The sequence below is a fragment of the Diplotaxodon limnothrissa genome, linkage group LG9 (assembly GCF_057381915.1).
Source record: "Diplotaxodon limnothrissa isolate DT_005_m linkage group LG9, D_limnothrissa_male_GT1.1, whole genome shotgun sequence".
NCBI classification, from domain to species: domain Eukaryota; kingdom Metazoa; phylum Chordata; class Actinopteri; order Cichliformes; family Cichlidae; genus Diplotaxodon; species Diplotaxodon limnothrissa.
This window is the reverse complement of record NC_140604.1, coordinates 23,634,978-23,647,509: the sequence shown is the minus strand read 5'-3', so window position 1 is coordinate 23,647,509 and position 12,532 is coordinate 23,634,978. Positions and strand designations below refer to the sequence as shown.

At 43.0% G+C, this 12,532-nt stretch overlaps 2 protein-coding genes across 2 annotated transcripts; one reads left to right on the top strand and one right to left on the bottom strand.

Moving 5' to 3' along the window:
• Positions 1-2,392: 2,392 nt before the first annotated feature.
• On the bottom strand, positions 2,393-4,432 carry otud1 (OTU deubiquitinase 1). Its single transcript, XM_085362297.1, has one exon. It carries the CDS (start codon positions 4,296-4,298, stop codon positions 2,937-2,939), a length of 1,362 nt encoding a protein of 453 aa, XP_085218423.1. The 5' UTR covers positions 4,299-4,432; the 3' UTR covers positions 2,393-2,936.
• A 3,104-nt stretch (positions 4,433-7,536) lies between these two features.
• Positions 7,537-12,293, top strand: tgif1 (TGFB-induced factor homeobox 1). The gene is made up of 3 exons (XM_085362296.1): positions 7,537-7,832; positions 9,676-9,905; positions 10,687-12,293. The coding sequence occupies exons 1-3, from the start codon at positions 7,817-7,819 to the stop codon at positions 11,362-11,364; spliced, it is 924 nt and encodes a 307-aa protein (XP_085218422.1). The 5' UTR covers positions 7,537-7,816; the 3' UTR covers positions 11,365-12,293.
• Positions 12,294-12,532: the final 239 nt, after the last annotated feature.

Below are 12,532 nucleotides of genomic sequence, written 5' to 3'. Positions count from 1 at the left end.
TGGGGTGGGGTGGGGAGGCTTTACCGCGTCGAGGTGACCGCGTCGCCGTCCGTGTTGCGCGTGGGAATCCTTCGACACTACACACCGGAGACGGGCGTCCGTGGATGACTTTCCCTCTGCCCCCTGTGCGTCTCTGAGCTGACTGTGTGCCAGTACTGCGGTGAAGCAGCCAGCTCGGTCCAACTCTCACCTGCCCCTCTGCTCTAAGAAGCCTTGTGAACGTAGTAGACTCGCAGGAACAGGAGAGGCACTATCCCTCCCCCCGTATTAAAAATCATAAAACTTTTCCCCACACACACAAATGACGGTGACTGCAGCGTTACGTCATCACTGTAAAGAATCCATAATAAAGTTTAAATCGGGGGCTGTAAAAACACAATAATGTTGGATTTTCATACCACATATCATATTTTCGGACATTTTGAACATTTTCCAGCTGCCAGAGTCAGGAAGCTCTTAATCAATGTTCAAAATCTAACTTGGGTGGTCTTAGAAATTATAAATGTAAAACTTTATAAACCACCATTTCTCCCAGTCATCGCATCCCGTGATACCAAAACATGCCATTTCACATTTTTGAAGACCACTGCGCAGTCACTTTAACTCTGCGTATTGTATCCCATAATCCAACGCTGTAATCTGTTTTTAAAAGAATACAAATACCTTTATTGATACCTTGTCTGAGCATCTGGGAGCATACAGTGCCACCTAACGGAAGGAAGGCGCAATATTTATCAGTACATGAGTTTTTCATAAATTACACATATGGCTTTAAAAAGCAGCTGAATAAGTTTCTCTATATGTCTTTGTCATGTTCACGAAACAGGACACTGTGATCATAAAGGGATGGACATGGTCAGGAACAATACTCAGGCAGCCTGCAGCAATTAAATGACACTCAGTTTGTACTTATGAGCCCAAAGTGTGCAAAGAAGACATCTCCCTCGCCCTTACACAACCAGCCAGAAGTGTTGATAGAAGGCAGGATGGATCCATGCTTTAATGTTGTTTACACCAAACGGCAGAAGCAAAAGAAAATGAGATTCATAGCATTCGTTCATTGCAGCGTTTTTCCAGTTTTCTGCTGTGTCTCATTTTGGTGAGCCCGTGTAACTTTTGGCTGTTCTTAACTTAAAGGAGCAACACCCAGTGTGGTCTTCTGTTTGCTGTAGCCCAACCGCTTCGAGGTTCAAGGTTTTGCACATTTAGCGATGCTCTTCTTACTCGGTTGTAATGACAGGTGTTGAACTCCAGGCCTCGAGGGCCGGTGTCCTGCAGGTTTTAGATGTGTCCTTCATCCATCGCAGCTGATTCAAATGGCTAAATTACCTCCTCAACATGTCTTAAAGTTCTCCAGAGGCCTGGTAATGAACTAATCGTTTGATTCAGGTGTGTTGATTCAGGGTGAGATCTAAAACCTGCAGGACACCGGCCCTCGAGGCCTGGAGTTCGACACCCCTTGATGTGACTGGTGTATTTCCTTCCTTGGCCTTTCTCCTCCAACCTCTGGTATTTTGGCTGGAGGACTTAAACTCACTCGACTTTTTTCTCTTTCAGAGCATTCTCTGTAAACCCCAGCGATCCCATCCCATTAGATAAGCAAGTCTGAAATACCGAGACCAGCCAGTCTGGCACCAACAGCAATGCCACGTTCATAGACACTTCTACCCATTCTGACGCTCAGTTTGAACTTCAGCAGGTTTTTGATCATGTCTAGATGCCTAAATGCACTCAGGTGTTGATAAATAGATATTTGTATCCGTGAGCATCTGAACAGATGTAGCTAATGAAGTGACCGGCAAGTGTATTTAGAACAGCAGACATTAATGTGAAATGCCAAAAAGGAAAGTATTATTACAATATGAATACATCCATATGTTGAGATTAGCTTATAGTATTTGCAAGCTGTATTTGGGTGGTTTGCTTTCCTTTTATATAGTTTTTAGGAAATCAAGCAGAATCTACAGTTTTTAAAAAAGAAAACAATTACAGAAGAAATGACATTTTGGCCTATACCGTGACTGTGCACCCTTTATTTAAGCTTTAACATAGCTCAGTACACAGAGCACATTCCCTTGTACTCTGTGTATTGAAGCCGTGGTCCCTTAATACACCGAGTTCGGCAGCCTGACCTGAATGAGAGGCTGCAGGGTCACTACATCATGTAATAAATTCCCAACATCACTTTTCACTTTAGGACACTGGTGAGTGGAGGATGACTGCAGCATGAACTGTGGTGGTGATGTGGTGGTTATGGACTGCCTTACACCTAAGATGAAACAGTGGATATCGCTAAAGCTGAATAACAAATGTATGAAAATGTAGGCGATAAACAAATAGCGGGACAACGAGCATGTAAATTAAAAATGAAGCCACTGCAAGTTAGTGTGTTTTTGTCTTAACTTTATTTTGAAATTCTTTGTCAAATGTCGAAAAAGTACTGGAATAATGGAAAATGAACCGTTGAATCATTCTCGCAGACACAAACCAAGCACTGTGAACTACTCTTAGAGGAATTTTGTGCAAATGAGTAGCTAAACACATGGAAAATGCAAACCAGATTTCTCTTTGTCTGAAAATATTGGGCAGTTGCCAAAGCATGAGAAGCACGACAAAAAAATAATAATAACTGGTCAGCTGAGAGAGGGCAAATAAAAATAGTACACTCCAAAAGCACTCAGCCACATCTGAACAGCATTAGAGAATTTCACTCATGTCAACATCACCCAAACTATCAAGAACAGACTCACACACTGTCAAACTCTTTCGGAGACAACTAGCGTTAATTTCAAAACGCTGGCATAGACATGAACCAAAGTATGTGCACTGCACGTCTTTTTGCTCCTTAAAAAATCCTTAAAAAACAATAATTTAAAGCACGTAGAAACAAAGCAGAACCATTCATCTCTATTCCTCTGTAATTCGCTGTATTTCGTTTACACGGACCCATTCTGCTCAATGTACATTTTGGATAATGAGGCTGCCATCGACTTTGCCAGTTCCTCGTCCCGTTTCTTTTGCATCTGCGAGTTTCGGCACCAGTCCTTATACTCTGGGTTGGGCAGACACCTGTCCAAGAGAACGTCATAGTGACCGTTGCTCAGCCAACTCAGCCAGATAGCTGGTTTGGAAGGATCCTCCTCTCCAAGAAAGTGCACCATGGTGGAGACAGTGGGACTCTCCAAGCTGCCCCCTGTTGTGAGGTGGATGTTGACATTCAGCATCTGGCTCATGGCGAGAAGCTCGGGGTAACCGGCCCAAGTGCCGTCCTGCGCTGCATTGATCAGGAATTCCCCCACATCCTCTTCAATGATAGGGTTGAACTCGTCAAGGTGGTCAGCGATGTGGTGCACCGTCCGCTCCCTCAGCTCTGCATGTCTCGACTGGTCCCCGTATGTGGCTTTAGACACAGCCCTGTACAGACAGTTGCCATCTGGAATGATTTGATACCTGTATTTGTGCCTCTCCTGGAGGTACTTATTTTGCTTTTCCACTTCAGCCAGGTATCGGGCGACTTTGTCGTTGATCTCCCCTCTCTCCTGGACTCTCTGTGGAGGGGACTCCTGCAGAACACTGAGCTCAAAAGCCCGTCTCTCTTCTGATGCTGGAGCAGCTTTGGTCGTGCTCATTAAGCTAAAATCTTCTTTTATGAGACCCTTAGGCTGTACTGCCTTGGGGGGAACCAGCTCCTTGTCTTTCAATGAGGCCCACGTCTTGCTTCTGAAGGGGGTAATAGTTAGTGAAATTCCATCATCCCCACCTGAAGTTTCCACCGTTCTCTTGTATTCTTCTATTCTGGGTCCACTGGTGTTGTTGCTGTTGGTAAGCTGATTTCCAGTCAGTTCTGGGCAGTCTGGGAAAAGCTCATCTGTCCCATTGCTCAATTGATCTATCAAGTCCACTATCACATCAGGGTCGCAGTCATTACAGAGTAAAGTTTCACCGCTATGAGAGTCTGGGGAAGGTGGTTTGACTTTGGACTCCCTCATAACATGCACAGGCACAGACCTCTCCACTCCATCAGGTCTCCGGATTAAAATTTCAGCAGTCGAGGTGAAGTAAATTGGCCTCATGGTTGAAGCTTCGTAACACGACAAGGCAGGCATGTTTGCGGAAGACACAGACTCGCTCACCGGATCACCGTTGGTCGCTGAAGTTGCGTCTGGTTGAGTAAATCCCGGCCTGTCAGCCTCAGAGGAACTTGCCCCGTTCAAACGCGCAGAAGCGGTCGACAAAGTTATTGTAACTTTGCGAGACGACCTCGGGTAGTGTGTCAGCACACTGTTGTACAACTGCATTTTGAAAGAGTCCTTTATACTGAACGGCGCGGCTGGGCTGTTACGGAAAGATGACAACAATAGCTAAAAATACTCTCCGTGTCAACAACAGCAAAGTTGTAGGGAAGGTTTCCATGGCTCTGAGTCCCGCTGTCATTGACACACAGAGACGACTAGACTGTCCAGTTTAGTCCTCTTGCGTCATTTGCAGTTGGGGTGCCTCCCTAATTTTAGACTCCAAACTGTAACAGGACCCAGTCCTCTTCGACAGAATCAAGTCCGACGAAATAAAGCCAAAAAACACTTTTCAGTTGAATTATTTCAAAATAAAATTCATGGTTTACGCACACGTGCGCCTTCGTTATGAGCGATCATGCTTTACTGCCTTAGATCAATGAGCAAAAGTTTCTTTAAAAAAGTCAAACTTTTAAAAAATGTTTTCATGCTGATAAACAGGAAAAGATGCTTTAACTTTAAAGTGCAAAAAATCCTTACAAAATAGTGAACGTTTTTATTTTTATGTTTTAAGAAGTCTCATAACTAGTTCACTAAGAATACCACGTTTACTGGGTTTTAATTTACTTTCAAAAAGTCCATTGTGGTGTTGCTTTCATTCAAATAGCCACATAATCATCAAATACACTTTCTTCCTCTTTACTAACATGATGACTTGAAATGAAATGAGCACTTCAAATGACAAGGTAATCTAAATAAAAACAGCGCATCCAATTACTCGCTTTAGAATAGCAAAGTGTTAATTAAAGCAGATGTTCGTAAAGCTCAGTTTTAGTGTAATTAGGCCTAGGATTTTTATTTATTGATTTATTGCGAATGAACTGGAACAAAGGAAAAACACAGTCCGCCATAAATCCCGGATATGGGAACAATTTACCAGATTATGGTTGAACCTCATCATTTTGTGAACCCTAAAGTATTCTGATTCTGATATTTGAACCACAACAATCTTATTTTGAAAGAAAAAAACCACCAGTTTCCTGTACAGTTGTGGCTGTCTGTAAGTTCACACAGCTCTCCACGGGCGTCCTGACTGAAGCCGCGATGCTCGTGGACAAATGTGAAGGATTTGATGCGTCACAGTCAAATGAGTCGAGTGACACAACAGTAAAGCAGCAGAGCTACCGCTCAGCTAATTATCGTGTCTATTCTTTAAACAAAGCGTTTTACATTCGTTTCCCCTCTAAACAGATTTATGTGGTTCTTGTTATTAATCCTACAAAATAAACATAAAAACATTCATTAAACAAGTGCAGTGTTATCTCGGTCTGGAAAGTATAAAACAAACACTGAGCTTTATTTGTCGTCTTACATCACCACTGAATTCCCGTCATAGTAAGTGTAGATATTAATAAAAGAAATGACTCAAAAAAGCTCGCCAAATGTGTTGATTATACAGAAAGCATGAAATGCTCAACGTTTAAAATGAGTCATCAGCACAGCTAGTCTATCAGACTAAATGACTATTAATATTACTGCTATTATTAATTACAAAAATCAGCCAATCAATAAATATCATTTGATCTATTTTAATGTCACAACTGATGGGAAGCATACCTAGTATCTGACAGTAGCTGGCTTTGGCCTGCCAAACTTAGTCGTCTCTATTTTTAACAGTGACTGAGCTGGAAAACACACTCAGGCTGCTTGTGTTTGATTATAAAAATATTACTTCAGTGAGTGGGTGTACATTTATAGCAGCAAAAAAAACCCCAAACAACATTAACATTAATAATCAGTAAAGGTGACTGTTTATTTTTGTTTTGTTTTAATATGCTGTAATAGTATACTGAAACATAATAACACTTTCTAATACAGCCTGTGACTAAAGGTGAAATTCCCCTTGACTTTCCATGTATTTGACCTGAAATTACAATGTAATTGCATTAACCGACAAATACAACAGAGTAAGGAGGTAATAATTCAAGTATTTACATCAATCATTATACTATCATTACACATTATGCATTCATTTTGGCTAGTGTATTCAACAGGAAATCAGACACAAATTATACTCTAAGTAATTTTACGTAGTACATAATTTCCAGGTATTTTAAAGCAACTTCTTTCCTTCCTTATTTTCGCCTGAATTGCAGTGCAATTAAATCACCACCAGAGGGACCCCGAGGACCTCGTGTCTGCACGCCGCGTTGCATTCACGTACAGTTCCGCTTGTGTGCACGCGGAGGCGACATTTAGCTTCCGCAAAGAGCACTTGAATGCATGTCTGGAACAAATGCATGCAAAGAAACGATGCTACAGCAGCTGTCGCATGGTTGTGCACCGCATACAAATGAAGGCATTGATCGTTTTCTTCGCAGTGCTGCTGTTGTCTTTAGTAAGCCGAGCTGGTGCGCTAACCTCCAGCTGCTGCAAGGTTTGATCAATATATCCCGCAGCTACACCCATGTCCACACTGTATTTTTTAAGCATTTCCTCATTCCTGGTGAGAAATTACAGGAGCTTCTCCTTATATAATGTTTACAATTCAATCGGGGTGACATCGATAGCGCATAAGAAACGTTTCACGCGTATCTATAGGGATACAGAAGAATGGACTACTACAGTCACAACACGGGAGGAGGAGGAGGAGGAGGGGGATGCACAGTAGTATAAACACGAGATTTGCTGCTATTACCATAAACACAACACGAGGCCCCTATTGTAACACACTGCAGCAGCCTATACGAAGCCACATTGTTAAAAAGCACTCGCATGCAGAAGAATTATTGTTGGGAGTACGTGAAGGTAATTCTTCACGATGTAAACAAGCGATACGAAAGGTGATAAACCACAGACTGTGATAAGGCGATGAAGCTTGCACCACAAAAACACACCGACGCTCATTCGGAAATATGCGGCATAGCCTGTAGCAATAATGTGCTATATATATGTTTTAAATTACTGTGGTTAGTTTAGTTATTTTTAATCTGTAGGTGTTACCACGAGGTCCGCAGTGCTATCCCCCAGTCTGCTATTGTTGTCATTTTGCTTGCCCGCCTAAACAACGCTTTCTGCATATTATATATCTATATAGATATACATATCTATATATCTATATAGATATATATTCACTTTATTAGTAGGGTCAGCAGCAGTTAAAGCTCAGCAAGACTGTATTCATGTCAGTGGAACAAGCCATGCTGATGTCAGAGATTTTTCCTGTTCTCCACTGGTGGTGGGAGGATCTTTGCGTTTAGTCACGCAGCTGTCAAAGATAGCTGTCACCCAGTTTCAGGATCAAACACACAGTCAATGAGAAAAGGGGCTTTGAGCAGAAAGGGACGCAGAGATCTCAGGTAACCCACAACCCCCCACCCCCCTCTCCTGCCACCTCAAGTCTCCAAAGAAGGACGACTAGAAGAGAGAAGAACATCTAAAACGGGAAAAAAGAAGCATTTTTTAATGAACAAGGATTTTCGAGATTTCGGATACACGCTGGGGATATCTAGGGGGGAAAACACAGCTCTGACAGAGAATTTGTCTTCTCCGCTTGCCGAGGAATAAGCGGGCATTTTTTCAAGATGAAGACCAAAAAGGGTAGGTGGGATTTCTAAAAGAAATAACATTAAAGTATTAGGGAAGAGGAAAAAAACGACTTTAGACGGAGACGGCGTTAAAGAATGAGTAACAGAACCGTTTCCCTCATATGCAAACCATGCAGTCTATTGTTTCCTTTCCAGACATGACAGGGGGGCTTTTTCTGCCATGTGTTGGCGCGATGTCAAAAGTCGACAATAGCAAGGTTTAGCCACCGTTTTAGGTTATCTAAATGTGCTTTATTCAAGTTTTCACACAATAGGCTAACGCACGACTGTGTCGCCGTGTGTTGTTTTCCTAGTCGCGGTATAAACTGGGACAACTTTCAGAATGATTTAAAAGACGCTTTCGCCTTTTTTCTGTTACGGTGGAAACCTCATATAAGCTACATTTGTGAAGAAGTTTTTCGGTTCTTGATAAGTGGTGATAGTCGATACAAGTCAAAAGTTGTGCGACTGTTGTGACTTCAGGGGTTGTTACATTTTGGCAGCCTGTAAGCTTAAAAAAAACCTCGATATTTTGTATCTTTTTTAGTTACGAACAGCGAACGGAAACAGCCCCCAGCGCCTTTAAAATATGACCAAAATCCAAATGTAGGCTAATGTTCATCCTGACCTCATTGTGGGAACTTGCTGTTGCCTTGTTACATTCATGGACCTCGTGGTGCAGCTCGCTCGCGCACGCACGCACACAAAAGAACCTTCTTACAAGTTGTTCAAACTTAGAAAAACTGTCGTGTTTCTCGGGTTAAAATGTCTTTTTTCTGGCCTTTCAGTGGAAGCGACGTATTTCGGCTGGTGGAAAGTTTGCGCCAAAGTCGCTGTTTGCGAGTAGAAACTTTTGAAACGCGTACAAAGGAGCAGGCAGCCCTGGATTCTTTTGTTTAGTCTGGAGACGCTTATTTGCAACAGGTCTCCCCTCCCCCTTCGCCTCTCCAACCTACGTAATTACCTCATCCTGTTGGCCACTCTTGACTTGGGAACTTTCTTACTTCTTTCCCACTAGTTTGCCCGGGAGCTCACGGCTGTACAATAAATATCCTGGCCTGTTTTATTCGCTATGACCGCTTGGCTTCCCGTACAGTAGCCTAGGTGCTGGTGTCCAGGTGTAAATATTGACCTAAAATCACAGGAGCCAGTCTTTAATAAACCTCAGTGTGTCTTTATCATAAAGAGGAGGGACGCATATTAAGGTTTTGTATTGGTTAGTTACTAAATGGGACTGAAAATGTTTAATATATAATATGCCAGATGGAAAATGGGACAAATTTAAAAGCAGTTCAAAAGCACATCAGTTTGCCTGGGCTGTACTCTTGACATTCAAAGCAATTCAGAGCACTTCCTTTGATCATGATTGACTTCGATTAGATCCTAAGCCTCCCATTTAAAAAAACAAAAAATACAGACTCTGTAATCTTTCAGATTCAGCGCTCCTGTTCTTCAAAACAAACTCTCCCCTTTTACACAGAGATTGTTGCTGTGCCAGCTATCAGCCTGTCTAGAATAGACCTGGCTTGTATTTGTTGAGGCAGGTTTTATAACAGACACAGCATCAGGCTAGCCTTTGTGACGTCCCCCCCTTTCTACATCCACCCTCCCCTTCTTCCTCCTCCTCACACCCTCCCTGGCTCCTTATATGAATCACATGGCTGAACTTGACAGCTTGCTTCTGACACATCAGCTGCCTCCCAGACAACTTGAGCGGCTGTGGCAGAGCCGCTCTGACAACGGGGTGGCTTGACATTAGAGGATATAAATTCTTCTTTGTCCTGGCCTCACACGCTCTTTTTTTTTTTTTTTTTTTTTTTTTGTCCTTCTCTTGCACTCGCTCGTGATTTTTTTAGGTTTGATGATGCTGTCGGGCAGCGAGACTGACGATGAGGACAGCGTGGACGCCCCTCTGGATCTGTCGTCCAGCGCGGGGAGCAGTGGGAAGAGAAAACGGCGGGGAAATCTGCCCAAGGAGTCCGTTCAGATCCTCAGGGACTGGTTGTATGAGCACCGTTACAACGCCTACCCCTCTGAACAGGAGAAAGCCCTTTTGTCCAAGCAGACCCAGCTCTCTACACTGCAGGTACGGGCACAGATTCTGACGGAAAAAAGATAGTACCGCCTGAAGCTGTTTTTTTTTCTGCCATTAAGCCCAGAGAGAGTAAATAGACCACTGTAAAAGTCAAGAGGAAACAAGTGTCAGCTTGACTGAATCATTTCCTGTCTGGATCACAAACAAATTATGACACATACACACTGTGAATTGAAGGTCATCTAGATCAGCTTGATGTTGCAACATAAAAGTCTGAGACAAAGTGAGTAAACTTACTCCCTGTGTGCTGTGGGCTTGGCCGAGGCACTTGGACAGGAATTTCCCTCCCTCTAGCCCCTTTTCTATCCCAGCTGTCTGGGAACAATGCGGAGTCATTTACATAGTTAGAGCTGAAAGGCTCCTTAAGCCAGTTACGACTAGCCTGGAGGACTGAGAAAAAGAGTGGAGTGAACTGTGAATGCTGCTATTACAAAAGAGATTTATTTTTTTATTCAAAACTATTTTCAAGACAAGATTTCTAAATCTAAACTGACCTTTATTAAAAAAGGGGTTAGCTTATAATCAGAGGTGTCTTTTGTCATTTCTGCAGTGGTGAAATGATTAAAACAGGAAATGGTTGCGGTGTGTGAAATGTCAGCATGTGATAGGTAGGGTTTACCTTTCACTCGATTTCTCTGCTGACATGTGCAGACTGCACCTGGGGATAAATGTACCAGCAGATTTTCTTTCAAAGCGCAAGGCAGAATGGAAGCGAGCCATGTGACGCGCCTTTTCTGACTGTGTGGGTTGTTGTTGTTATCGTCTTCTGCAGGTGTGCAACTGGTTCATTAACGCACGCCGGAGACTTCTCCCGGAGATGCTGAGGAAAGATGGCAAAGATCCCAACCAGTTCACCATATCCAGGAAAGGTAGCAAAGCTGGTGACAGCTTCTCTGACAGCTCCCAGTCCCCGAAACACAGCAGCCCCGCGGCAGCCACAGAAGAGAGCTACGACAAACGGGTGCTGCACCCGTCTAGCTTCGACCCCGCCGTGCCCAGCGTCCTGAGAAAAGCGGTGTCCCCCACCGTGCCCTCTCCGACCTCCGCGTCCCCGTCTCCTGGGCTCGTGCCCACCCGGCCTTCTGTCATCTGTCACACTACTGTCACCACAGCAATGCAAACCAGCCCGACAGCTTCCCACCCCAGCGCGCCCGGCATGAACTGTGACAGGGCAGCTGAGTTGTTGCATGCCGTGCAGGCTCAAGCGCTGCTTAGGTGCCGGGAAGAAGGGCCAGGCAGTCAGCCACTACCCAACGCCACCCCCACTACCACCATCCTCAGCAGCACCAGCATAGAAGGCAACCTGAGCCCCCGCAGTGGGCTGTTCAACACCCCTCCCCCCACCCCTCCAGACCTCACACAAGACTTCAGCGGTTTCCAGCTCCTGGTGGATGTGGCCCTCAAACGGGCTGCAGAGATGGAGCTGCAGGCCAAACAGCTGGTCGCTTAAAGGAGGAAAGTTGACAGAAGTGGAGGAACTAGAGACTGACTTTGCATCTCAGCTGTGGAACTCTTCGTTTCAGTGACTCGTCTGCACGTAACAAAGAACAAAATCCACACGAAAGCCTGACCATTTCTATTTTTGGTATACCAATCAAATTGACATGGATGCTTTTCTTTCTTTCTTATTGAACAAAAAAAAGAAAAGAAAAACCGTATCGAGGTGCCTTGGCTGTAAGTTGTTTATACATTTCATATACATGTATCTTTATGTATCTACATGTGTATTTTATTTGCACACAGGGACCAAAAATGTTATCAGAACAATGCTGCCTGTCTTTATGTCTTTCCATTATACTGTATTGTAGTAAACGGAGCAAGAGCAAGAATCAGTCCTCCTTCACAGATCGGTCAGGTGGATTGGTCGCACCCACACGTTTTAATTTTTTTTTTCTTTAATTATTATTATTATTGTTCAACATTTCAGAGATCAGTTCATGATTGGTCTGCCTTGTTTGTTTGCACACTAAAGGCAGAGGAAGGTCATCTCAGTGTCTTAAAAATACTTTGCTCTTGGCATCTATGACAAACTTATTCACTACTGTAGTAAATGTTTGTTTTCATAAGTATAGTTTTTAATTTTTGTTATTTACTTTTAGCTATTTTTAAAAGGAAAAAACCCTTTATGCTTCTTTTTTTTTAACTTTTCTTTTTGTCACTGAGGGGTGTTTCATAAGACCAATGTAGCAGGTTCTTAGCATGAGCCTTTATCCCATCACTCAGCGAAAAATGACGGCCAGTGGACTGGAAAAATTAAACACTACATATGTTTTTCTGCATTTGCTGTTTTACAACCTGACAAAAAAACAGCCCTTTTTAAAAAAAAAAAAAATCACCAAAAAACATTTCCTTGTATAATAGGACCATGTGTATAGTTAATGTGACATGATGCCCAATGATGTGATTTCTTTTCATACTGTGCAATGTTTGTGGCAACTAGGGGTCACATGGGATTCAAATAAAGTTTTGTTTTTTCTACATCTCAGAGTTGATCATTTTTATTCAAGTATTTTGCCCTGCTTTGGATCATTCAGATCACTTAACTCTACTGCACACATTTATCCCTTAATGTTGGGAGTAGTGTGTTTAGTTTAATTGTTCAGTGTATATAAAAGAAG